This window comes from Echiichthys vipera, assembly GCF_963691815.1.
Source record: "Echiichthys vipera genome assembly, chromosome: 23".
NCBI classification, from domain to species: domain Eukaryota; kingdom Metazoa; phylum Chordata; class Actinopteri; order Perciformes; family Trachinidae; genus Echiichthys; species Echiichthys vipera.
The window spans coordinates 6,769,216-6,796,119 of NC_139848.1; the positions used below are offsets into that span (position 1 = coordinate 6,769,216).

The 26,904-nt window shown below is 44.0% G+C and overlaps 3 protein-coding genes across 4 annotated transcripts; all 3 read right to left on the reverse strand.

The window, feature by feature from the left end:
- Nucleotides 1-115: 115 nt before the first annotated feature.
- Nucleotides 116-5,869, reverse strand: LOC310964680 (inosine-uridine preferring nucleoside hydrolase-like). Its single transcript, XM_083937917.1, has 8 exons — nucleotides 5,750-5,869; nucleotides 4,358-4,542; nucleotides 4,100-4,279; nucleotides 3,382-3,493; nucleotides 3,127-3,263; nucleotides 2,935-3,012; nucleotides 1,459-1,575; nucleotides 116-867 (listed from the first exon to the last, which is right to left on the reverse strand). The coding sequence occupies exons 1-8, from the start codon at nucleotides 5,766-5,768 to the stop codon at nucleotides 715-717; spliced, it is 981 nt and encodes a 326-aa protein (XP_083794043.1). The 5' UTR covers nucleotides 5,769-5,869; the 3' UTR covers nucleotides 116-714.
- Nucleotides 5,726-11,773, reverse strand: LOC310964748 (uncharacterized protein). Its single transcript, XM_083938006.1, has 16 exons — nucleotides 11,635-11,773; nucleotides 11,041-11,221; nucleotides 10,692-10,871; nucleotides 10,466-10,577; nucleotides 10,232-10,368; nucleotides 9,979-10,056; nucleotides 9,667-9,783; nucleotides 9,430-9,578; nucleotides 8,632-8,663; nucleotides 7,676-7,875; nucleotides 7,388-7,567; nucleotides 7,197-7,308; nucleotides 6,900-7,036; nucleotides 6,579-6,656; nucleotides 6,017-6,133; nucleotides 5,726-5,928 (listed from the first exon to the last, which is right to left on the reverse strand). The coding sequence occupies exons 1-16, from the start codon at nucleotides 11,754-11,756 to the stop codon at nucleotides 5,776-5,778; spliced, it is 2,085 nt and encodes a 694-aa protein (XP_083794132.1). The 5' UTR covers nucleotides 11,757-11,773; the 3' UTR covers nucleotides 5,726-5,775.
- A 1,059-nt stretch (nucleotides 11,774-12,832) lies between these two features.
- LOC310964981 (protein-tyrosine kinase 2-beta-like) lies at nucleotides 12,833-23,632 on the reverse strand. 2 transcript variants are annotated; one of them, XM_083938333.1, is made up of 30 exons: nucleotides 23,494-23,632; nucleotides 22,989-23,375; nucleotides 22,348-22,526; nucleotides 22,165-22,252; nucleotides 21,914-21,993; nucleotides 21,736-21,798; nucleotides 21,553-21,607; nucleotides 21,319-21,459; nucleotides 21,142-21,213; nucleotides 20,710-20,811; nucleotides 20,369-20,486; nucleotides 20,131-20,170; nucleotides 19,918-19,943; nucleotides 19,743-19,787; nucleotides 19,476-19,570; nucleotides 19,253-19,334; nucleotides 17,825-17,925; nucleotides 17,612-17,727; nucleotides 17,409-17,509; nucleotides 17,082-17,171; nucleotides 16,639-16,843; nucleotides 16,395-16,497; nucleotides 15,955-16,002; nucleotides 15,174-15,299; nucleotides 14,871-14,903; nucleotides 14,332-14,356; nucleotides 14,166-14,203; nucleotides 13,882-14,016; nucleotides 13,240-13,320; nucleotides 12,833-13,163 (listed from the first exon to the last, which is right to left on the reverse strand). In XM_083938333.1, the coding sequence occupies exons 2-30, from the start codon at nucleotides 23,190-23,192 to the stop codon at nucleotides 12,921-12,923; spliced, it is 2,835 nt and encodes a 944-aa protein (XP_083794459.1). In that variant the 5' UTR covers nucleotides 23,193-23,375; nucleotides 23,494-23,632; the 3' UTR covers nucleotides 12,833-12,920. The 2 variants fall into 2 exon arrangements, with proteins under 2 accessions (XP_083794459.1, XP_083794458.1); XM_083938332.1 differs by having other exon boundaries at nucleotides 14,332-14,359.
- Between the last annotated feature and the right edge of the window lie 3,272 nt (nucleotides 23,633-26,904).

Genomic DNA, 26,904 nt, shown 5'->3' on the forward strand with positions numbered 1-26,904 from the left:
TAGCATTATATGTAATGAAACAGTCTTATTAGATGTGTGGTGAGATCCTTTGTCTTTATATTTATTATACAGTTTCACATTTTTTCCTCTTAATCATAAAGGAACAGAGGTTGTAAACACATTAAGTATCAAGAAAGAACCAGTAAATAAGTGATAAGTAATCATGATTTCCAGAAGAACTCATCAGATGAATCATCATCTTTCTTTATTAGTAGTTAGAAGCTGCAACAACCAATCAGAAAGCAAGCTACAGCACAAATAAGAAAAAAGACACATCCCCCAAATGTCCCTCAAAGTCCGTAGAATACGACAGAAACCCCCGAAATATAAAATACTGAATGAGACAAACAAGTTCAAATCTGGGAGACGACCGCCGATTCAAGTCTCTGTAAATAATGTCTCTAATGTTAAAGAAGATCAAATCAAACAGAAGATTTGATATCTGTTAAAGTGATAAACAAAAGCAATATAATTAATGGGTAAAAATACAGGTATCAAATAACATACCAGGTATTTCCATTGTGTCTGAGCGATCGGACAAAACACACCAGCTGGATGGTTTTCTCCTCTTATCTTTAGGTGCGACTGGTGGTTGTAACACCTACACTGCGGCCCAAAGACCACCGCCCTGTGTGCAAGACGGTGACGTGTCGAATGTGTGCACCTCGCAAAGCCTGTGCTGTTTAATGAGCGCCGCGGCTCAGACGTGTCGTGTTATTTCAGCGCATTCATCAACAGTTCTTGGAACTTCTTCAAGTCAAACTTCTTCATGACGAAAGCCTTGTGCTTCTTCTTCAGCAGGTCCATGTAGTCTACGACCATCATGCCTCGGGCGTACGTTCCCTCCAGCTCCACTGTCACTGCGACCTGCAGGAGGAAGACGGGAAGTTGTTTATGAGCCGGAAAAAGGAGCATTGTATGCTTTAAAGTGCAGGAACTGACTGAACATGTACGTGTTGAAGCAGCGGTGTCAAACTCAAATTCACAGTGGGCCAAATTTGAAAACTGGGACAAAGTTTCGGGCCAAACTCAATATCTACAAAAAAAAAAAAAAAAAAGACTGCAGATGTGCATATTTCCTTCTCTCCAGATGTGTAACGTTGAACCTTTCCAGTGCAGGTCCTTGTTCTTGCCGTGGTGTTTCTTCTGTTTGATTCTTTGGTTACAGCCACGGTGACAAACAGCTCTTTACCTTCAGACATAGATCATCTGCTGAAAGATCCTGTTCTCCATCTTTCTTTTGGTCGTTTTTGGGGAGGGGTGGATTCAGTGTGTCTGCAGAGACTGGTAGCATGGATGCTCATGTTTGTCAACAGAAAAGTAGACGTGTATGTGCTTTATACTCGCGGGCCAGCTCTCAGAGAACCTTGATATGATCTTGCGGGCCGTATTTAATTACACCGCGTTTGACATGAGTTTGACACCCCTGTGCTAAAGGGATGAAAGCATTATTTTTACCTCTTCACTCTCCGTCACCAGAGTGCCATCGATGGCTGCAGCCAGAGCGTAGCAGTCACAGGTGTTGAACCCCGGTCCTGACACCAGCTCCTTTTGGTACCGATCAGTCTGGACCATCTAACAGTCGAACAAGAGACTTAGGTGACATTTATTCTGAATTATTCCTTAGTTAAAAATAAAACACCCACACCCTCTCGCACGTGTTCTGGTTTTGTTCAAAACTAGACAATTTCTGGCAACTTTTACAGATGTTTTACAAGTACCTATTAGACTCACCCCGCGACCCCGACAGGGACAAGCGGTTGAAGATGAATGAATGAATGAATGATATTGGACTTTCTGCCATCACTGCCATATTTGGAATAACTCCACAAGGAACTCACCTTAATCGACCGGCAAAGAATATGACAGTGTTTGCATCCCTTAAAGCTCGGCGATTAATACTTTTCAGAATCAGAATCAGAATCAGAAAACCTTTAATGTCCGGCAGACGGGGAAATTCTTTTGTCACAGCAGCAACAGAATATGACAAAATGAGATAAAAAATAGCAAAAATAAACAATAAAGGTAAATTTAAAAAGGGAAGAAATAGAAATAGACATATATACATATTCACATGATGTAGTGCAGTTGTTCTTGTTTTGTTGTTTGATTTGTAATAATATAATATGGAGTGGATAGATATGATTAAATATGTCCAAATAGGGCAAAAACAGAAGTGCCCATAGTACAGGCATGTTGCACAGTGCAGGGTACAGGATGAGGTCAGTAGTCTATTGGGAGCAGGGCTGATTCTAAAGTCTGACAGCAGCAGGAAGGAAGGACCTGCGGTACCTCTCCTTCGCACACTTAGGGTGAATCAGTGTGTTGCTGAAGGAGCTGCCCAGTGCTGTGAGAGTGACCTGCAGGGGGTGGGACTCCTGTACCAGCAGGGATGACAGCTTGTCCAGCATTGAAGTGGAAGGAGAAACTTCCCCTGACCTTTGAGATGTGGATCAATAACCTTCAACACATTTTGGTGCTAGAGACGATCTGTTACTCCACAGGAGGACGTATTCAAATATTTGATGCTAAAAAACCTTTTTATAAAGTTCTATAGAGAAATAAGACGTCAGTAATATTGGTGTCTATATGACTGATCCTAACCCATAAGGACCACTCTCATCACTTGCTGATATTCTTTTATTTACTCGTTTATGATGCTGTTTTATTTTGAGTATTATTTTCTTATTATTATTCTGTCACTTTTATTTACTAATATAAAATATGTACAACATGTACTGTACGTGATGCATGTAATACAAGTGGTTGCATACAAACGCAACCAATACTAGATTGTCGAATGGTACAGTGATAATGTTGCAGAGATGAGGGGTGTTATTTATGTTTATATTTGTTATTTCTGATAATCGAAGCCTTTGAATACTTTATACACTGCAAATCTATGAACATGAACCCCCCAGGACGTGGTCGTACCTTCCTGGTGTGCTCATAAATCCTCCCCATGAAGCGGGCCTTGTCTGTGTCTTGGGCCAGCCAGGTGTCGCAGAACGACTGAGGGAGAAAAAGGACAGGGGGATAGTGAAGCTGTGAGTTTTTACCTCCACAACACTGAGAGAAATCAGTGATCAGGTCGGGTAAATTGTTGTCATTTCAGTTCTCACAGACCCACGGCAGGCTGTTCCTGCAGGTGAACTCCCAGGTGGCGATGTAGGTGGGACAGGTGTAGCGGTCCAGCACCACGTAGGCAGCCTCAGGGTCAGCCACAAAGTTAAACTCTCCGCACACCGTGGTGTTTCCTCTAGCTGCACACACACACACACACACACACACACACACACACACACACACACACACCAAAAACATTTAACCCCATCCTCACAATCCAAAAACACAATATCCATGGTAACACTTTCCACTCACATTCAGTGTTTCCTCCCATGATGTAGAGCGCCTTCAGCTTCTTATGGAAAGAAGGGTTCAATTGGACGGCGACGGCCAGGTTAGTGAGGGGCGCCGTGGCAACCAGACTCACCTGAACAAGTGAGAGGAAAACAGTAAGTGCAGTGCAGCTTTTACACGTATTGATCATGCATCTGCTGCACTGGGCGGCACATGGTAGATACATAATTGGTCCTAATGGGTGCTGGAAATCATTGAAAACACTTGGAACTCCTTGAAATTCATATATATACATATATCAGCATTGACCATTGAAAACCCCAGTCTATAAATAGATGACAAATTTTGGCATGATTGTAGTTATTTTTCACCCTTCTATAGACTGCTGTCAAGAGACATTTTTTTGATTGCACAATAACATCTTATTTAATGTGACGAAAAAAGTGCAATAATCAATTTCTTGTGTCTTGTATAAACATTTGTAATTTACCACACATGTAAGGAGCTTGAAAAGCTTGAATTTTTACAACAGAAGACAAACAATCCATACTTCTTGTATTGTAAAACGAGCAAACATCCATATTTTTGATGTGATATTCTCCTACAACACAGTGGGACAGTCTACTTTTAGTAAGGAAGCATCAAATAAAGGCTAGTGCTGCATAGAAGTACAGTAACTTATACATTCAGATGAAGGAAAACATGATAAATAGTTTCCCAGTCATGTGTTTGGACCCACCTCTCCAGGGTTTTCATTCACAATCTTGACGATGGCCGGCGCAGCCTTCCTCCCCTGCAGCAGCTCCAGGCCTGGAGCGTCTGGATCTGGGACATCGCCCAGCCCGTCCTTCCCGTGGAAATCCCCAGCGTGGAGTTTACGGGCCAGCAGGGGCTCTGAACAGCCGCGGTACACCGGGATCTGTGGAGCATCACGGGTTTAACGTGTGCTGATGAAGTCACCGTTGCACCTGCAAACTTTGACATTATAAAAACTCACATCCAGCCTGTTGCACGCTTTCAGGACACGCAGCGTGTTCCTGCAGCTGTTCTCCAGCGGTGTGTTGCCATGGCTGCAGGTGATGGCCAGGATCTCCACGTTGGGGGCTGCGAGGGCGATCATGATGGCTTGAGCATCGTCCACACCTGTGTCCACGTCGAGGATCAGCTTATTCTTCATCTTAGCTGAAAGAAATGGAAGGAGGAGATGATTTCCTGCGCTTGATGGAGTCCAGGTACTCCGAAATGACAAGTAAGAAGTCTTTAAACGGCCAAAATGTAGGTCATCAGGGGCTTTAAACAAACAAGACAGCCCTGGTGCACATGACCTCGCCTGCATGACAACAGCCAATGGGAGGCAAGCCGGTAATAACATAGCAGGGGAAACTTTAAAGGTGTAACCAGAACTTCAGTCTGACACAAGTCCTCCCCCTGTGAGCTGGCATTACTGAAGGTCATCCTCCACAATCTGAACAACCAGCCATTGTCTGTGGAGGGGGTATGTGCCACACCTATACGGTCAGCGACTGTGTGAGCAAATACTTGTAAATCAGGTAAAACACCCACTTAGATGTAACCAATCTGCTGAGGATGGTGCTCCAACAATAAATAAAGTGTGTAAGAGAGCACGCAGAGCAGAAACATTAACTCACCGATCAAATAAAAGGTTTCAGCAACAAGTTTAATCCTTTTCCAAAGTGCACCGGTGCATCAAGAGACAAGTGAAACGCCTCTCTGCTGCTCCTCACTCTGCTTTTATGCAGTAGGGAGCGTGAGGGGGCTGTGTAACAGGTCACCTCATGCGTGCGGTGATGACCAATGACAGCCCTCATAGCTGAGTCTGTTGTTTCGCTTAAGGCAGAAAACCCTTGAAAGAAAGTCTGAAGGAAGTCCCTCCCAGAAAGAGTCTCCTCCTCCTCCTCCCCCTCATCCTATACATTTTTGACTTAAGACTTTAACACATGATTGTACACTGTGCATCCATTTTGGTCTTTACTTGCTTATTCTTGCACTTATTAAGTTGTTTGGCATCTTTGGCACGGATCAGTTCCTCTTTCTACACCTCAGGACTCATTTGTCACGTTTCAAAGTGCAGAGTTTAAGGTTTTTCCTCTTTGGTGCACTTTGGAAGCCCAACAATAGATGACAGATACGCCTGGGGAGCTCTGAATCATATCTCTGCCCTGCGAAATCAAACTCTTCACTAAAAAAGTGATAAAATCTCTGCTTTTCTTGCTTCTCATGTTTGTTCCTGAGGTGAATCCAAGGCGCTGAAGCAAAAGCATGTGCACCTATTCAGACCAGATTAAGAAAACCGTCACAGGTGAAGAAAAAAATGAAATAAAGTAAAGAAAATGGGAATGCTTTTTTCCACAATTGCTTTATTTCTTACGGCCTTCGGCTCGGCACATCGTCGTTCTACTTCAGTGAATTCATGAACATTTGCTTGAACTTCTCCAAGTCGACACTTTTCATGATGACGGCCTTGTGCTTCTTCTTCAGCAGATCCATGTAGTCCAGCACCATCATGCCTCGGGTGTAGGTCCCCTCCAGCTCCACTGTCACTGCGACCTGCAGGAGGAACACGACACGTTGTCGGGTAATGATTTTGAACCGACGTGTTTTGTATTTCAAAGACATAAAAGCAGCAGATGCTCACCTCTTCGCTCTCTGTTATGAACGAGTCGTCGATGGCGGCAGCCACGGCGTAGGTGTCGCAGGAGTTGAACCCCTTTCCTTCTGTGATCTCCTTTTGATATTCTGCTGACTGAGCTTTCTGCAGATACATCATGAAATACACTAAGGCGTGCTGTGCAGATCATATTGCATGCAGAGGAAATTATCTTTTATGCTGCCTGTTATCACCCTCTGACATGCTGTAGTGATAAGAGTTGTGCGTTTCCACCGAACTGTCAGTGACATCAGGAGAAGCGGTTAGGGGTGCCTTGTCTTCGCTTGCAGAAGTGCCTTCTGGGTCAGACTTCTGCACCAGCTTTGGTGAAAGAACTCTGTCCCTGCTCGGCCCAATAGTTTGCTATGACTTCATTGACTTGAATAAATGCATAAAGGTCAGCTGAGCTCACACTCTTAATTTCCACCACAAAGCACACAAGCGTTCACAGAGTATAAGCAGCTGATTAGTGCTCACGAGATGTTAAACTCGGCTCATTTCCCTCGAAAACAAACTACTCCCTTCATATCATCACAATCTGCACTCTTACATTCATGGAGAGGCACGTAATCTTTTTCATGAAGGCAGCCTTCTCCGTGTTTTGGCCCAGCCAGCGATCACAGAAAGACTGAGGGAGGAAAGCAGAGAGTGTTTACTGTGCACATAAAGTCTCTGTGTACGTCTTCATAAACATAAAGGGTTCCATCTATGCTGGATGACTTAAAGGTCCCATCTTTTTAAAAAAAAGTGAGATTCCCATGTGTTTTTTTTGTTGTAAAGCATGTGGAGGTGCTATATACATACTGTGAAAGTATCTAAACACCCGAGACTTTGTTACACTCATGAAAACATGTTGTGTGTCCAGCCTCACCCACGGCAGGCTGTTCCTGCAGCTGAACTCCCAGGGGGCGATGTAGGTGGGACAGGTGTAGCGGTCCAGCACCACGTAGGCAGCCTCAGGGTCAGCCACGAAGTTAAACTCTCCGCACACCGTGGTGTTTCCTCTGGCTGCACACACACACACACACACACACACACACACACACACACACACACACACACACACACACACACACGAATACACACAAACACACACACACACACACAGGCAGAACTCAGAGGTGGAGATCACAGAGACACATCAGGGTGGGGAACTGAGGTCACATACAGTCAGTGTTTCCTCCCATGATGTAGAGCGCCTTCAGCTTCTTGGGGAGGGAAGGGTCCAGTTGCACTGCGACTGCCAGGTTAGTGAGGGGCGCAACAGCAACCAGACTCACCTGAACACGGAGTAAAGGAAATTAAAAGTTGGACGTCATTCTTTTGATCTCATAATAAAAGTCCCAGGGTTTGTCTCACCTCTCCGGGGTTTTGGTTGATAAGCTTGACCATGGCCGGCACACCTCTTTTCTTCTGCAGCAGCTCCAGGCCTGGAGCATCTGGATCTGGGACGTCGCCCAGCCCGTCCTTCCCGTGGTAATCTCCAGCGTGGCGTTTACGGGCCAGCAGGGGCTCGGAACAGCCGCGGAACACCGGGATCTGTGAAGCATCACAGATTGGATGTGTGTAGGTGTGTTGCCAAATCCCTGCTAACCCCCTAACTCCAACAACTGAGCCACGACCAACCACCATCACACGCAGACTTACATCCAGCCTGTTGCAGACCTTCAGGACACGCAGCGTGTTTTTGAGGACGTTCTCCAGGGGTGTGTTGCCAAAGCAGCAGGTGATCCCCAAAATCTCCACATCGGGGGCCGCGAGGGCCACCATGAGGGCTTGAGCATCATCCACCCCTATGTCTGCGTCGATGATCAGCTTCTTCTTCATCCTGCGTTCGTTTTTTGGTACTAAAAATAAAGCATCAATTCAAACACTTCTCTCAGAAGAGTTAGAAAATGTGCTTTTGTCTCAAGGCCAGACTGCTTTAAAGACGTCTTAACAAGTCTTTCTGATGTTGATCCGACGGCTGCAGCTGATTCAGACGGCTGCTGCTGGAGTTCATGAGATCAAGAAGGTAGAACATTTTGTACCGACAACCTCTGTGTCCAAGACTCGAGTTTGAACACTGCCATTTGAATATAAAGCACCGAACGCAGCTGCTACTGTAGGTTGTGAACCATGCAGACCTCTCAGGTCGTCTGGTAAACGTATTTTTTTAACGGTTTAAACTATAAAGAAGCAGCGCTCAGTTTCTGTGCAGCATTATCTGGGACGCACTCCAACAAAGTTTTGAGCTGTTCTGTGAGCCACTGCCTTTTGTTATATCACATTTAGTACTATTCATTTATATTTATACTGCATACTGTCATTTTTTTTGGCCCAATTTCATCATCTTTTTGAGTTTATTTTATATCCAGTGAATGAATTCATGTAAAAAACACTGACACAACCCAAGCCCATAACGATACGAAAGGATACGACTTTATAGTAAAATGGAAATGATTAAGCACTAAGCGTAAAACGGTGAAAATAACATTAAAATCCTTACCTGGTGGATGGACTTTGACTGATTAGCACTGCTGTCTGCGCTTAGAGCTACTGACTGCTCTTAAACCAAAACCAGCCTTTTAAAAGCCACGAAGGCAACCAGAGGAGTTTCTTACGTAAGAGACAAACCCCTCGCTTGGATGCGATCCTGCAGATCAATTCGTGAAACTTATCATTTTTTATGAATTGCTATGGGTTAAAACAGAATTTGTCGATTTACAAAGAAGATATCAGAGGTAGTTTGACCTCGGAGGTAAGTTTGAGGTACAGTATTCATAGATGCCTCTGGGCTGTCTGTAATGAAACACAGCTTTGTTTACTGCTTTAAAGGAACAACAGCATCATGTGGTTGGTATGCATTTCTCACACAGAACAGTCAATCGATTTAACTTTTGCATTGTTGCAGTAAGTCCAGCATCTTCTAACAGTAGTATTGTTATTACAAAATCCTAGGGAAAAACAGAAAAGTGTCAAAAACAAGGAATTTTCTGGAAGTAGTAGGCAAGTAACTGCGTGAACACTTTGTGCTCAAGTCCTAAAGGAACAGAGATATGAAAAGCATCTGTAAACCATCTGTGCTGGGTTGAATCTGGATATAACCTCATGCACATTTCATGGTTTCCAGCCGTCATTAAAATGGGTTTCCCTAGAGACAGCTGTTACTCCTGGTATGTGGAAGATACACTTTTGGAGGGACATTTGTGTAGACTGCAGCCGTTTATCATCATATTTTCAGGGAATAGTCAAACTCCTTCAGAAGCAAAATGAATAATGAAACCCCACACATCAATTAAACACACACACACACACACACACACACACACTGTATAAACGGAAAGTCCAAAGTGCTGTTGTCATACATCTTTATTTATCACGCTGAACCGACTCTACGCCTTCTTACAGTTTCCTTCTACTTCACTGAATCCGTGAGCATTTGCTCGAACATCTTCAAGTCGACTTTCTTCATGATGACGGCCTTGTGCTTCTTCTTCTGCAGCTCCATGTAGTCCAGCACCATCATGCCTCGGGTGTAGGTCCCCTCCAGCTCCACTGTCACTGCGACCTGCGGGAGGAACACAGGACGTTGTCGTGTAATGATTGTGAACTGATGCGTTTTGCATTTTAAAGACATAAAAGCAGCAGATGCTCACCTTGTCGCTCTCTGTTATGAATGAGCTGTCGATGGCGGCAGCCACGGCATAGGTGTCGCAGGAGTTGAACCCCTTTCCTTCTGTGATCTCCTTTTGATATTCTGCTGACTGAGCTTTCTGCAGAGACATCATGAAATACACTAAGGCGTGCTGTGTAGATCATATGGCACTGACAGCACCAGAGGACCAAGGTATAAGCAACTGCCACAAGAGGGCAGTCACCAATGTTTCTCTGTTTCTACAATGTCATCAGCCGTTGTCTACTTGTGCAAACATGCTCCAAAAAAGCATCTCTTTTATGCACACGCTCACCTTCCTCGAAAGGCAGGAAATGCTTTTCATGAAGGCCGCCTTCTCTGTCTTCACGGACAAAAACTTGTCACAGAAGTTCTGTGGGAGGAAAACAGTATTCAGCGTCACCTCATTTCTTTTGACATGTTACTTTAAATGTAAATTCTCTCGTGTTAACATGACATTACCCCTTTAGTTCAAAGCAACTGCTTATTGTCATAACGCTAATTGTCAATGGTTACATCTGAAGCGTTGTTTGTGTGTTCAGACTCACCCATGACAGGCTGTTCCTGCAGGTGAACTCCCAGGGGGCGATGTAGGTGGGACAGTCGTAGCGGTCCAACACAATGTAAGCAGCCTCAGGGTCAGCCACGAAGTTGAACTCTCCGCACTCTGTGGTGTTTCCTCTGGCTGCACACACACAGTCATCATTCTCAGTAGCATACGCGCGGAGATGGAAGTCACAAGAGAGGAATAGAAGGAGCGACAGATTGAATGTATAACCTACATTCAGTGTTTCCACCCATGATGTAGAGCTCCTTCAGCTTCTTAGGGAGGGAGGGCTCCAGTTGCACCGCCACAGCCAGGTTAGTGAGGGGGGCCGTGGCGACGAGAGTCACCTGTGGACACCAACACACATGTACTGATGACCTTTTTGTGCTTTCTTTTTTTTGTGGTGATATAATAGAAACACATGAAGGCAAAGCTGAGTCAGAGGAAGTAGTTTGTCTCACCTCTCCAGGGTTTGCTTTCACCATCTTGATCAGGGCTTTTACGGCGTTTCTCTTGTTCAGCAGCTCCAGACCCGGGGCATCTGGATCTGGGACGTCGCCCAGCCCGTCCTTGCCGTGGTAATCTCCAGCATTTTTTTTACGGGCCAGCAGGGGCGTTGAGCAGCCGCGATACACCGGGATCTGTAGAGAATGATATGTGTGGGTCATATCTCTAATGCTTTAGTTAAATCAGGAAAAATAGCATACATTGTCACATTAATCCCTTTGAAACCTCCTGGATCTTCCATTGACATGCATCACTGTCCGTATATAAGGGCTCCTTTGGGACTGGAGTTACAGTCACACTTACATCCAGCCTGTTGCACGCTTTCAGGACACGCAGTGTGTTCTTAAGGACATTCTCCAGGGGTGTGTTGCCGTGGCAGCAGGTGATCCCCAAGATCTCCACATTGGGGGCCGCGAGGGCCACCATGATGGCCTGAGCGTCATCCACGCCCGTGTCCACATCGATGATCAACTTCTTCTTCATCCTACAGCATGAGAGTTGACAGGAGAAAGGGTCATGCTGGAGAATCAATGCTTTTTCACAACCCAAAAGGTCCGAATACACAGATTAAAACGTTTCGTGCAACATTATTCGTTTATTTTTAACAAGATAAAAAGCATTGATTACGCAAAGTGTTAGAAAGTGGAAGAAGAGACTCCAGCCTTGCCTTTGTCTCATATTCACACACGTATACTCTTTCTGCTTGCAATATAATCCTTTGAGGAAGTAAAGTATTCCCTGTAGAGGCCCCTTTTTAGGCAACATAAAACATGAGTGTTCGTGTTTTGTGTGAATTATATTCTTAAGGTAAGCTGAGAAAGTCACTCGCTAAATCACACCTTTAGATGTCTGAACAATGCAAAGGTCTGAAATGAGAATAAAATGTAAAATCCTCACCTGAGCGCTGCGTAACTGATGTCAACGGATGCTTGCATGTATGTTGAGCGGCGGCGGCTGACTGCTGACCTGAAGAGCCTCCTTTTAAAGAACCATAAACACGCACAGGGGTGGGGCAACATAGGCAAACCTCCACCTAAGGTGTGTTTCTGCCGGTGGAAAATCACTGAATGCTTTCTTGAAATATAACACAGCTAATTCTAGTGTATTCTGCAAGACATTCAGAGTCATTACAAAACGCTGCATCAGGACTCAGCTGTAACAGGACGGGGGTTTCATGGCTGTGCTGAGGCAGCTACCAGAGGAACCTGCATGAAGGCAGAATTGAAAACCGGTCTGGAGAAATGCAGCTGGGTTTTGGTGTCCAAGATGTTGTGGGTGTGTTCATGTGGACGAAGACATGCTCATCCTTCCATTCATTAGAAACATGGATGAAAGATGCCTGTTTTTACGTTGTACAGTGGCATTTTGGCCGTACTTAATTCAGAAGGTATATGTGGGGCTATTAATCTAAAATGATTTGGCAGATGTCCACATTTTGTCCAGTGACTCTGCAGTGCTTCTGCCTCCTTTAGGTGGTGGCTGTTTGGTGCCTCACTCCGTCCAAACCTGCAGGAACAGTATGTGTGACTTGTATAGGCCGTAGATTTAATTGAGGTAGTGCTATGTTCTCCCCGGAGGCAGGACACAACTTGAAGAACCAGTTTTATGGCTCTCTCTATAGACCTATACATTTCACACTCAGCCTCTGCAGCAACCTGCATCAAACACTAAAGACCCTGCAGGTTTTTCAGTCCATATGATGGTATCACGTTGTTCCCAGGCTGGCACATCATTCCTGGCACTTTCATTACGTTCTTGTCCATAATGCAATTATTTTCTATCATGTATAAGCTTGTCATTCAGGTGCAACACCAGACATTAAACCGTCATGTGTCTCTGGCATCTGCTCAGCCAGGATACCACAGGCATGCATGAACACCTTTTGACAAGACGTCAGTGGTTTTACTTCCTTCATGTCTGAACCATCAGAGTCTGCTTAAATCATTTCTTGTCTAACAACACAAAAGAAAAAACACAGAAATTCAAAATGTCTCTAATAGAAAAAAAAAGAAGTAAAAGAAAAGACTATATTGCTTGTAAACATTGTGATAGTTTGATTTGTTCAGCTTTAAGTAATGCTCAGTTTAACGTAACATGATTTCATTTATTTTAAGGAGAAAATACAAAATATACTAAGACATCTGACGGGAAGCGTTTCAAAGTCATTCCCCCGTTAAGACGCCTCATTCCCTGGGACCCTCCCCATCTGGTGAGGCAGGTCTGGGCTTGGCCAGGTTGGCCCTGACTCGAGCCTGGTCCACGGCATCCAGCAGGTTTTTTGAGTCCAGTGCCAGAGTGTGAGCGGCCGCCAACATCTGCCGCTGACATTCCTCCTTCAGCGACGTTATGGCGTTCTGCTGGGCCAGTCGCATCTTATTGATCAGCTCCCCTAAATCCTTGTTCAGCAGTTTCTTTGTGCCCTCGATCTGAAACGTAGAGGGACATGATACGATCAAATAGTCGTGCTTTGTCATATGCATGTCCATGTGAAGTTAGGCCTACCTCTGTTGTGACAGAGCTGTGCAGTGAGGGCAGGATCTCATCGACCCTTTGGATCAGGCTACGGAGCGTGATGCCCACCGCCTGACGATGGACGAGGGACGGAGGCCAAGAGGGTCAGGAAGTGGAAGAAGGAGAGATACCATAGCTCAGTTTACTGTGATATTTGGTTTAAAGATCCCATATTGTAAAAAAGTGAGATTTGGAGTCACGCCCGATGTCAGCTGGGATCGGTTCCAGCCCCCCCGTGACCCCGATAGGGACAAGGGGTTGAAGATGAATGAATGCATGATGAATGAGATTTGAAGTGTGTTTTTTTTTCATATAAAGCTGTTTGAAAAACTGGGAAAGTATCAAAACTCTCAATCCACAGAGAAATACAGCCTGTATTCAGAAACTGTGTCTTTAAAGGAGCCGTCAGGACTTTTGTACGGTTGTGATGTCACAAATATTCTATGCATATGTAGAAAGTGCTGCTACAGTGCCGTTACAGTCATTCCCCGGCTGCAATGACAGTGCAGAGACGCTGAGAGTGCAGATGACTCTGAGATGCAGAGGGAAGCTTTACATTTCAGTCCCAAAAAAAGCTGATTTCACAGTTTCTAAGAGAACAGTCTAACAGTTAAATGTGAAAAGATGACTTACTTTGACAGCGCTGGGATACTCAGACGCGGGCAGAGTGTTGACGTCATTCTTCAGCTGCACCACCTGTTTCACCATCGCCATGACGCCCGTGTAAATGTGGTCACCGGATCGGTCCAGCTCAGCTGTGGGCCGAGGCTTCACCAACACAACACAACACAAGGCTTACTCTTTAATGTGTAGCTCCATTTCAGCACAACACACGTCAACTGTGCAAACAATTTAAGCTTTTCTATTAGTTTGTCCAGCTTTTATGGCTCTTTTCATCAGACAGACACAATTTCTACCTTTGTGACTGGAGGCATTGGGGGCTTCTCTGGAGGACCTGGCGTAAGAAAAAACATTTTGCATATTCTATTTACAATACGATACAATGAGCTGCATTAATACCACTGAGTGCAAAAGGTTAGAAACAGGAAAGCTCGTTGAAGAAAGCTCTTAATCGGGACTCACCGTTTTCTGGGCTTTTTTCAGGAGGCTGCGAGAGAAGCCAGAAAAGAGGACGTGAATTTACCAGTTTAACATGTTTCAAATTTCAGGTCAGGTCAGGTCAGAGGTGAGGATTACTCTAAAATACCTTTTCATCAATTGGGGAAAAACATCAAGCCTTGACTGCATAAATCGTCTCAGTGAGACAGGAAAGCTTTTTGTGGCATATGACTTTTTGACTAATACTGATTATTGAATAAATGGCCCTGCGATAGACTGGCGTCCTGTCCAGGCTGGACCCTGCCTCACGCCTGATGTCAGCTGGGATCGGCTCCAGCCCCCCGCGACCCCGACAGGGACAAGCAGTTGAAGATGAATGAAATGAATGAATGATGACTATTAAATACTGACTGATACTGAAATTAAACCTTCAAAAAAGGCAGAAACTCCTTGTGTCAAACCTACAGCACATTAACAAGTGTGCCTCTGCCCCCTAGGGGTCAAAAACTGCCGAATGAAACTTTAACATCCGTCTCAAATGTGCAAAAAAAGGAAATAGAAACCTTGATGTGTGAATCCACTCGCACGACAGGATCCTACAGAAAAAAAACAGCAGACGTCAGTGAATGCAGCAGTGGCTGTGTTTGCGTAATGTAATAATGTTTAATGTCATGTGCTCGCCAAAGCGCTTCTGCTTTTGAGACACTTCACTCCGTCTCTTTCACTGTTTTGTCACATTCTGGCCACAAACGGTTTCCTGTGCTTTCTTTGCTGTGCAAGGCATGCTCTACTGTGATACCTGACATGTGTGTGTGTGTGTGTGTGTGTGTGTGTGTGTGCGCGCGTGTGTGTGTTTGATCTCTCACCAGTTGTCTCTCCTCCTGCTCCAGCCACTGTTTATCCATCAGCATCTCTCTTCTTTGTCTCTGTAAAGTGTCCTCCACTTGCTCTTTCTCTTTCTCCCACACCGGCCTGGTATCCCTGGCTGTTCCCTACACACACACACACACACACACACACACACGAACACACGCACACACACACACACACACACACACACACACACACACACCCTTTAAATGTCGCTATTCACTCTAGTACAATCGGGACAATATAATGTGATGGTTTGAATGATCCGGGTGAGATCTGTGCAGCTTTAACTCAATTTCTTTGTAATTATTTTGCATATCAAAGTAGATTTGTCCTCTCATGTATAATTTCCATTATTTCAGTCAGTTCATTTCCACATTTTTGCTCTTAGTCATCCACGTTTTACACTCTGGCCTACAGATCTGAACAGCAGCTGGCTTTGCAGAACGTGACTCAACAACAGACTTCCTTCTCGCGTTTGATGTAACTCTGGAGGTTCAGTCATCGTTTGTGCAACATTCTGACATCAAGAGATTGTGCACTGGGATTTTCACTATTTCACCCGCATTGTTACGTTTGGTGTTAGAACATTTGCAGCTTAATTCGGCATGTTTTCTCTCTTTAAAGTAACAGGAAGTCACAGCGAGGGGTTTTAAATAGCTCAGTTAAACCTCAATTTGCTCAGATATGAAACACAATGCACATGTTTTGTAGCACATTACTCTGTGTTTGTGTGTTTGTGTGTTTGTGTGTTTGTGTATGGGTGTGTGTGGACACCTTTATGTGTGTGACCCGAGGAAGGGTGTTGCCTTGTATCCTCGATGGCTGGTGAGAGAGAGAGAGAGGACATGTCATTTGTTGAAGGCCTATCAGGTGACAAAACACTCAATAAATAGAATGAAATCTTTATTCATTATTATTTCATCAACTGGATCTCCCTTAAAACACAAACATTTAAAATTGTAGCGTCTAAATGAAAGATAAAGGCAGTGTGAATTCAACATGAACAGCAGAAAATAAGTGTACTTGAATGGAAATGAAAATTAGGGAAATCCATAACAATCGTATATCAGTTAGGAGGATAATCTGAGCAAACTAGTTTGGTCACGGGTCACAAAATGAGCCGCTGTTATGAATGAAATGAACGGAGGCACTTTTTAGAGAGGACTCCAATGGAGTTTTCTTGTAAGAAGCCTCTAGAGGCCATGCAGTGGTACCTTGGGTGGAGGCTCTGTCACGTGGTTCGCGTCAAACGTTGATGAGATGGGGCGTGATCTGTATCGCCTCCCTTCCTGCTCCAGCTCCATCCTGTGGATGTCACTGTCAAACACACAAATGTAGAATATCATTTACACTTCATATGTGCTCCTGAAGGTGAACTTCTGTATTTTGTCTGATCAAAAAATACATACAGGTGTATTTATGTATAAATAATAGAGGAGAGGAAATCTATGTGTGTACCTCAGGGAGCAGAAGAGCTGGCTGAAGCTGGGCCGGGCGGGGGACTCATAGGCCCAGCAGCGGGTGAGCAGGGAGTAGATGGTGGGCGGGCACCTCTGGGGCTTGGGCAGTCGAACCCCCGACTCCAGCTGGTTGATCACCTGCCCGTTCTCCAGCCAGAAGAACGGCTGCTGGGCCATGGAGAAGATCTCCCACACACACACACCTGCTTGAACAAACTCCATTAGAACAATTAGAGACGTGGAAATGAAGGAGAAACATTGTTAAACATTGAGTTTAAACCTCCTTATAAATTATATCAGAGGTCATGAAGTCACGAACGGTATCATACTGCTCACACGTTTCTATTTCTGGGTGAGTGTAAGTTTAGATTTAAGTTCAGACACAAGGAAAGACCCACTAAGGTGTACACACGCGCGCAGACGAGTACTTGTATTTCTCACCGTACATCCAGACGTCACTCGCTGTGGTGAAGCGTCGGAAGTTGATGGACTCAGGTGCCATCCATTTGATCGGTAATCGACTCACTGAGGCTGAAGAAAAAACACGAAAACACGTATTGGACATTTACTTTTACAAAGCCTGAAAGTATGAACCTGAGAATAAGTATGTGACCTTTAACACGCTTGAGTCTCCTCTTCACTGTGATTCTCAGAAATGTTGACCACAGACATTTGTGGGTAAGTGCGTGTGTGTGCGCGTGCGTGTGTGTGTGTGTGTGTGTGTGTGCGTGTGCGTGTGCGTGTGCGTGTGTGTGTGTGTGTGTGTACCTTTATAATACTCTTGTTCGTCGACGTAGCGGGACAGGCCAAAGTCCCCCAGCTTGACGCATTCAGGAGACGCCACCAAGACATTTCTCACCGCTATATCTCTGCAGCACACAGACGGAACAGAAACCCGTCCAAATTATTATCCGTCCTGAAATGCACCGGCGTTTAAGACTGAGGAGAGCCTGCTTTTGAGTCTGTGTTACCTGTGCACCATGTTGAGTCCTTCCAGGTATGCCAGGGCTTTGCAGATTTGCAGACAGTACAGGACTAACGTTGCATTGGTCAGTATGTACTGCTCCTCCACAAGGTAGGTCCCCAGCTGTCAGGGCAACAAAAACACCCACTGTTTAAGAGATACCGATATTATTGCTCTACAAACAGGCAGCTCAGCCATCCAGACACACACGACGACACACCTCTCCGTGTTCAAGGAGCTCCATGACGATCCAGACAGGATCCACCTCAATGACTCCGATCAGACGCACGATGTGGGGGTGATTCAGGTTTTTCATCAAGCCTGCAACAGACACAGCAGCTGGGATCGATAAAATATCACAGTTCATAAAGATTTATGAATATCAGAGTTTTTGAAGGCACAGATGTGTGGGCAGAGAGGGGAAGGAAAAGCAACAAAGGTCATGTGGTAGACGTGTGTTTCACCCAAAAGCCCAAGCTTTCAGTTTCACTAGACAAAAAAAACATTGTCAAAAACCACTGTTTTTTGCAAGTGATACATTGTTGTCTTCCTCTTAAGAAAAGGTTTGCACTTGCTTTATTCATACGTTTGTTAGCCAAGAACAGTTTACCATCAGCAGCTATTTTCACATAAGAAAAAACAACCTTGAAAAACCTCAGTGGACCTCAGTGGACCTAACTCAGTTTTTATCACTAATTTTTTACTACGTTTCTTGTAATTTGAGGTTGAAAAAGTAAGTTTTTGAAATGGTAAATGGACTTGTACTTATATAGCGCCTTTCTAGTCTTCTGACCACCGGTGCAGACAGATGTCCGTCCTCCACAGAGCTGGGTCTGTCTGACCCAGACCAAAACAGAGCGTAAAGAAGAATGAATATTGGATTTACATCCATTCTGTGGACACAGACAGGACTCCAAATGAATGTTAACATTGTTCTGTGGAAGCTCTGTATGGAAATTGGTAAGGACTTTATAAGGTGATGGTATATCTGTCATTTATGGCTGAACCGGTTACAAGTTAGACCGTCTCAGGTAAATGTGGAATCATGAAGCATCAGCCCAAAGTTTCCCAGATGTAATGGACAGAATAGCATATGATTAGTGAGCACACTTATTCAAACAAGTGTGTCCTGTGACCTCTCTTAATGGTCAGGACAGACTTTAGGTCTTTAGCTCCATGACTGCTCAAAGCTCTGAGAACAACAGCACTATGATGATGGATAGGTCCCGCTCTTCTTTTGAAAAAATACCAACAAACTGAGCTATAAGTACTTGTTATCTCTGTACGCCTGCACTTTGTCAGGCAGCTCTGGTGCAAAAATCAAATACGTCTCCCCCCCAGGATACCACCTCCAGTCTGATCTTTTTCACACAGCCACAACGAGGCAACAGGAAGTCGACTACAGCGCTCTTCTGACTTGTGAAACCCTGAAATGTTCCAGGCTCAGACACTCAGCTCCTTACCCTGAAATTGCTTCTATTTTAACGTTTACTGCGGTTAAAACAATAACTATTCATTCATTCATTCATGTGAGAAACAGTCCAAAACCAAAGTTATTTTGACATAGTGATGGAAAAGTTTTACACTTCCTGTCATGAACGTCTGTCAGGCTTTGCAGTTGCATCATAAATCTCTGCACCCTACTCACCGGCTTCACTGAGAAACTTCTCCTTCACGTCGGCGGAGAAGTCCTTACAGGTTTTGATGGCCACACAGATCCTGTCTCCTGTCTACAAACACACACATGCAAGCATGACTTTTACACTTCTAGCAACTTGGTGGCATGTTTTCATCCCATTACAGGTGATGTGACCAACAGATTATATGTTGATGCTTCAGTGAGACGACGCTCAGACAGTAGACGGACTCACTGGGCTTTTATAAACCCCGTCATGAACCTCTCCGAAGAAGCCCTCCCCCAGGATCCGACCCACAACCACGTCGTCTCTGCAGATGCTGTGGCTCTCTGAACACACGGACATTAAGAAACAGAGGGGGAGTCTGTGAAATCTGCTCTGCTGGAGGCCTGGATACAAATACTTGTGCTGTAAATAACGTGATTATTGATTAACCTGATTTGAGGGCTTTCAGAAACACACTCCTCGTTAATCTGGAGGTAAATATTCAATACAACTCACCAGAGTCTGCTGTGCCCTCTGGGATCTCAGCATAAATATCCGAACCTGAAGGTAAAGAGCATGTCATATTACATTGCTTTACATTTGTTCTGGACTGATGTTAGTCCACGTAAATTATTGCTAAGCATGATATAAATTACAGATGTGTCTGTGTAGTTTGTGGACTTGCTCTGACCTCTGTCAGGACCACTGGGACCAGCGCTGGAGAAGAGAGGCGGACATTTTTGCTTTAAATTAAGCGGTAACATTTCAGCCTGTTCAAAGAGCAATGTGTAAACACGTGTGACCTCTGTTTCCAGAAGACAGACGTGAATATGAAAATATGACCTTAATATAAAGGAAGAGGTGGGAGGTGTGAAAACCCTCCATCACATCACTTTCCACTCACCATTTTGGGATGTCGGGTAATTTCAGTCTTGCATCTCTCCCTGAAAGAATCAGACATTTGCTTTTGTTTCTTTATCTTAGAGATTTAACAACAGGTAAGTAACTAAGTATTTAAGTAGTGGCATCATAATTCTTGGACACTGAGAGCCAAGAGTGCAGAAGTATCCCACGTTGTACAACAATAGAAATGCTGCAAGTCGGTGTAGCCAGTGTTTTGCTACATTTTGACTCAAGTGTACCTTTGTTGGGCCGGATAATGAGCGAGCTCTCAGAGCTGCCTTCCAGGCGACAGTAGCCGTCGATCAAGTCGGCCATGTTTTCTGCCACAGCCAGGGAGGAAGTGTTCACTGACAGCGGCTGAAGGGTTGAAGATAAGAAGATATTCAGTCTGCTTCAACTTGTTTCGCACATTAACCTCAACCTGAAGTCATTGTACCTGTTCAAGAAATAGTTCCAGTATTTACAATGTTTCTCCCCTTAAATCTTCCCATCTGTACACTTTGATTTTTTGTACATACTAAACAAATGCTACGCTGATCAGCTGTAAATGAGCATATTTCCTTTAGGAAGGGTAACTTACCTGTTTTGCTCCTTCGATATGTACAGTGAGCAGAGCACGACCGTCACTCTCAGCAGAGCAGGAGATACTTTGCACCTGAGAGAACTTGGCCAAACAGATGGGCTGCAAAGAGACACAACATGTTACTATAAATATATTTAAACCTTCATTATGATTGATCTGTTTCTGCAAATAAGGCTCATTGTTGTTTGCATACTCATCAAACATGGTTTAGCACATGCTTGTGTATGTATGTATGGTGGGGCTTATAAACAAAGAATTAATGGGGATCCAGGTTAGAACCCTGGGGAACCCCACAACAGAGCCGGCTGCCCCCACAGAGCTATACCAACCAAAGTTTTCATATATATCCACACTGATGTGATGAGTAAATAATGCATTTATAATGGCAATTATTTAACAAAAGCTGGGACAAAGAGTGTGTGAGCTCACTGTGGAGTTTTCCGTTTGCTGACTGATGCCTTCAGGGCCGATGACCAGGTCTATCGTTAGATTCCAACCATGCTATATGAACACAGGACACACACACACACACACAAACACTTTAAAATCCACAATGTTTAGCTTGAAATATGACAGGACATAAACTATAAACTCTCAAACACTCACCACTAGATGGCAGGCGAAGCTCTCCTGTGTGTAGCTGTAGCATTGAGCCAGGGTGGTGAAGAACCTGGTCATGCACTGGTCCTGCGTCAGAGTGGAGTAGCCTTGAAACGTCTGCTGGATGAGCCGACGTAGCTGCTTGGGCTGATCCGTTACACACAGACAAACAGCAATCATCAGGTCAGGTGACCTTTAAAATGCCACAATATCGTTGTATGAATTGTTTCAGCTCATCACCTTCATGCTGTTGATCAGCTCTCTTGGGAAGAACAGGTCCAGCCCCACATCCTTCCTAAATGAGGAACGTAAGACCAACATGCACAGTCACATATGCAAACTTCCACACTTGTGCGTAAAAGTCCTGATAAAACTGAAAGATGTTGATGCAAACGTACAGTACAACAATCCCACGTGACTTACTCTAATAGTTCATAGTTGGACTTTTTCTCCAGTCCATTCGGATTCATGTCTTTGTAGAATCTCCTGCAAACACAAGAGAATGAATTTATAAACCAATGATGTTTGAAATTTCCACAAAGTTTAATGCACTTCCAATCGTTGAACACACAGTGTGCATGAGGTGGTGGTTGTTCAGTACCTAATTTCCAGACAACCGAGCTGTAAAGCCATCCCGTCACTGACTTTTGAGGCATACTGCTGCATGTAGTCACTTCGTACCTGTGGATTAGCACAAACACACACACACACGCACACACACACACACACACACACACACACGCACACACGCACACACGCACACACACACATTTAAGCTTATAATGAGCTCACTACCAAAATCTAAAATGATTTGCGAGAGTAAGGGCACAAAAACAACCACATGTTACTGACCTGCTGGTAAAAGTAGAGCATAGTGGTTCTGTCATCTTTGAATTTCTCCATAAAGTCTGAAGGGATGTATCTGACCCTCACATCATATCTGCACAAACATCGCACCGAGTCACTTTACCATACACATGTATAGTTTTACTTCCCTTTCTTTAGGTAAAAAGAGACAGAGACCCAAGTACTGACCTCCACTCAGCCTCCAGGTGCTGCTGTTCGTAGCGCAGCGTGAGTTCAGACACAGTCAGGTCCGGGTGCAGCCAGTGTATCACTGAGGACTTGAGGTGTTTGAGGAGGAGGCAGTAGCACGGACCGTATTTTATGTCAGGACCCACACAGCCACTGGACAGCACGACGTTAACAATGTCCTGGGATAGAAGTCATTGCACAGTAAAGTCTCTGAGATGCTGCCTTTCAGAATGCGAGTGCTAACAACAATCTTATTAATAGTTAAGATGAAAGTCTCATCTACGTATTTAACTCTTTCTCAACAATTATGACTCAAGTTTGCAGATTCCAGTATCTAAAATCTAAAGCTGACTTCCTGATTTCTATTCTTAGAGTTAAGTGCGATCAAATATAACAGAACGCACTCCAGAAATGTAAAGTTGAAATCAGAAAGGATATGGTTGCAGAGAGTACAGCGGCGTGTCGTGTAGCACAGTCCAAGGAAATACAGAAAAATGCACTTGAGCACTGACTCTGGTCTACAGAAAACCCCATAAAAGTGTACAGGAGAGTACAGTTAAGAGTGCAGTGGAGTACAGAGTAGCGGAGCATAGTGAAGTGCATGTGTACGATGAAGGACAGTAGAGGACAGTAGAGTATACCTTGACCGTCCACCCCTCCTCACAGCGGACCAGTTTGAAGTTCTTGCCCAGGTTGGAGCTGTTGCTAAGGAAACACACTTTGATGATCTTCACCGGGAAGATGCCGTCCCTGGCAACAGTCGCCGAAGGAGACATATCGGAGGAATCCGACTGGCTGGTGGGAGACATGCTCCTCCAGGACAGGGTGCTGGTGTCTCCTGACATCACACCCAGACACACACACACACACACACACACACACACACACACACACACACACACACACACACAGCGTGTATGCTACTACATACAGACACACATTGCTGTCACACCAACATTTCACTCTTTTCCTTCGCTCTCATACACACACAGTCACATAAAACGCACACATGAAGGGGTCCATTGAAGCTGGAGACAGACAGGAGTTGGACAAGGAAATCATTACACTCTACGATCACGCTGTTGGATTTGAAGATTCACATCTGAGGAAATTATCCAACTTCTGCTGCGATCTCTCTCTACTCACCGATTTTGCACAAGCTCCACGGCCCGGCACGAGAAATGTATCTTCAGTCTCTTGAGGTGAAGACAAGTCAGTGCCAGGGACAGGCTGCACTCATGTTACTTTGGTCTTCTTTGGCATCCTAACGGAGCAGACTTCTCTGAAGCTGAAGCCCTGATGAAGCACCGCATCGGTAAGCGAAAGAGGAAACAGTACTCGAGGGCAAATAAGGAAGTTGAAAAGCAGCTCACAGAAAAACAGACAGACCTGATGAAACCGCCTTGTCACGCCTCCGTCATGCAATGGCACAGTCTAGCATCAAACCACAAGCCGCCCCCAACAGTGCGAAACAGGCATGGCCTCCGGTGCACTCATTTCCTCTTCCAAAAATATTGTTAAAAAATAGATTTTCATGTCTTTTTTTATTTTTAAAGCAGGTGGAGGCGCTACATAAACACTAAATACACTCAGCCCGTATTCATAAACTGTGTCTTTGAATGAGGCGTCAGGACTTCTGTACATTTGTGATGTCACAAGTGTTGATGACAGATGCAGAAGACCAGGAAACACTGACCAATCAGAGCAGACTGGGCTTTCTCAGAAGGGTGCCTCTTAAAGAGACAGGCGCGGAAACAGAGCGTTTCAGACACAGAGTGAACACAGGTATTTTCAGACAGACCGTGTGAGAGGAAAAAACTGTTTTTTCATCATTAAATCATGTAAACATGTTCTAGTAGAAACCCCAAATACAAATATGAGCCTTGAAAATGAGCATCACATGGAGCCTTTAAAAGATGATTAGCATTTATGCAAAGTTGCAGCCTGCCAGGTGAACGCTGTGGTGACCATGAGGCTGTGGATGGAAAATTCTTTCTTTTCTCTCAGATTCGACCGCAGCCGCGCTTTAGTTCTGCTTTTACTGACAGTGAAGCAGAGTGCGAGGGCGAGATACAGACTACGGACGTAGAATGAATGTGTACATGTCGTGTGTGACAACCACAGTGTGGCATCAGAGAGCAAGTTAGTTTATTTCACATCAGTTTGATACTCTTTATTTTATTATATCTGTGGGATAATGCAGACTCATAGATGGGCCTTTGTATCTCTGTCTCTATGTAATCAGTGCAAATGTGTTCTGGCTCTGGCCTGATTGGACGGTTACCTTCGTGCCATTTCTTTATTCTTAACCTTTGAGTGTAAATGATAAATCAGAATTACATTTTACGAGCTCATTATAACACAAGGATTTATGAAAGCATGAGAAAAGAAATCATGCTCTTAATTCATGTGTTCTTGACCGTCTTCACAAACAAAATAATGTCACATTTTTCTTCATATGAATACTCAGTGTGACATCCTTTTACGCACATTTGTCACACTCACGACGCCACCCAGTTTGCTTTTGAACTCAAGAACGTGTCCGTCACTAACTGTTGGGATATTGAGCACAGATCAATCATTTCATTGGATCTCCTTACCCTGTTCTGGGGGTAGATTTATCAACTATTGGGGGGGATTTTTCCTTCTTCTTTGCATTGTTCGACAGTGAAACTTAAGGTACTGTTGGGATACTGGGCTGCACATGTAAACAACAGTTGAATCAAAAATAAAAGCCTACATTTAGGGTGTGAAATAAGTGAGTAAAGTGATGACATTGCACAGTGTTTTCATCTAAAAGGATAGTTCCTACATAATTCCAACAATGAATGAGGTTTATAGGGAGTTTTGTTGATATTTTCATACATCATTGTGCTTTTTTTCACTTTATTACTTTTAACTCCATGGTGTTATTTGTTTGGTAATGTCCATTTACCATGTAAGGAATTGTACTTAGAATATTTGCCATCAGCAAAACCTAAACTTGCCAAAAGAGGGCGCCACAGGCCAGTTTGACACGGGTCATAAAAAGCTTTCAGCACATAAATGAAGAATGTCATGTCCCTGCAGGCACAGGGAGAATTTGACTTGACAAGCAAGTAAATCAGTGCATTCACACAATTGAGCTCCACACTGCTGACTTTTTCTGATGCATAATAAACCTCTCTTCATGATGTGTACCTAAGCAATGATTGTTGTATTTTGTGTCAGAAACTGAACCAGGATGAGGACTCAGAGAAAACACACAGAGGCAGTTCAAATCAAAGTTTGCTTAATTAAGAGTGCAGGACAAAAGGGTTTTATTTTGCACATATTTCAGAGCATGACTATTAATATGGAAAGGTTTCTTCTTTCCTATCAAAAGCTTTAAGGGGGACACAACACATTTCAGACTGTATTCTCTACTATTTCCATCTGCTATAAAATGTACCCCCTCTCTCAAACACTGAGATGTCAAGTGTTTTGTTTTGCACATATGTCAGAGCACAATGTGGAGAAGTTATTCTTTCTTAGCCAAAGAGGGAAACACATTATTTCATTTTGGCCCTAGATTTGGTTTTTGGCTGTAAATAGAGAGGAACCTGCTGAATATAGAGATAGATCTCATTCACACACATGTGGGAAATGCTATTGTGTGTTTCGGTGCTCTGGTTAAATTAGTCATCAATGGGACTGCCCTGTGCTGTCCTGTGCTGTGCTGCGTCAAACTCATCAATGATAGCGAGTGTGAGAACGGAAGTGAGACGTTTGTGTCTTCAAAGTAAAAGTGCGAAATGAGTTGACAAAAAAAAGAAGAAAGAAAACAAAGCAGCAGTGAAGCAGTTCTATATTTCTATCATTGCAGTCCTGAGTAACAGACCATCTGTGAGCATAGACTGTTATTTCCTTTTATAACGTCTGAAATTAAGACGTTAGATGGATGGAGGACGTGTTTACATCACTTAAAACATTGTGACACAACACATAATATCAACATATAGGTTTACAACACGGGACCATGCAGTATATATGTTACATTGATTTTAAAGATGGCAATAATACACACACATAAAGCCCTTTGTATCTTTAATGTAACCTGCTGTACCTTTAACTAGAAACGAATGTTGTGTGATATTGTCTCCAGATGAGTTCATGTTAATTATGTTTCCGTAATTTCCATTTCAATGTGCTGTTTGTGCATGCATTAGTCCAGTGGTTCTCAAACTCTGTACATGGCGTACCACCACCTCAGATAACATCAGGCTCTCTCGAGTCCAACCACTAAGACCGATGTTAAAGTACAGCAGTGTAGGCCGACACTATTGAGCTACGGACAGGAAGGTTTATTCCTCATCAGAGGATTATTTATTGTTGACTGTTTTCAACCATGACTTCAGTTTCAGAGGGACTGCTGTAAACATTCTCCTCCTGATCCGCAGTGCTTTTAAACTAATCATTTTACCTCTGCGGACTCTCTTCCATCCCAGTTTAGCTCTTGAGCACGACCACGTAGCACACTGATATTCAGACAAAAATTTTACTGTAAATCTCATCTCATCTTCAGCCTCTTATCCGGGG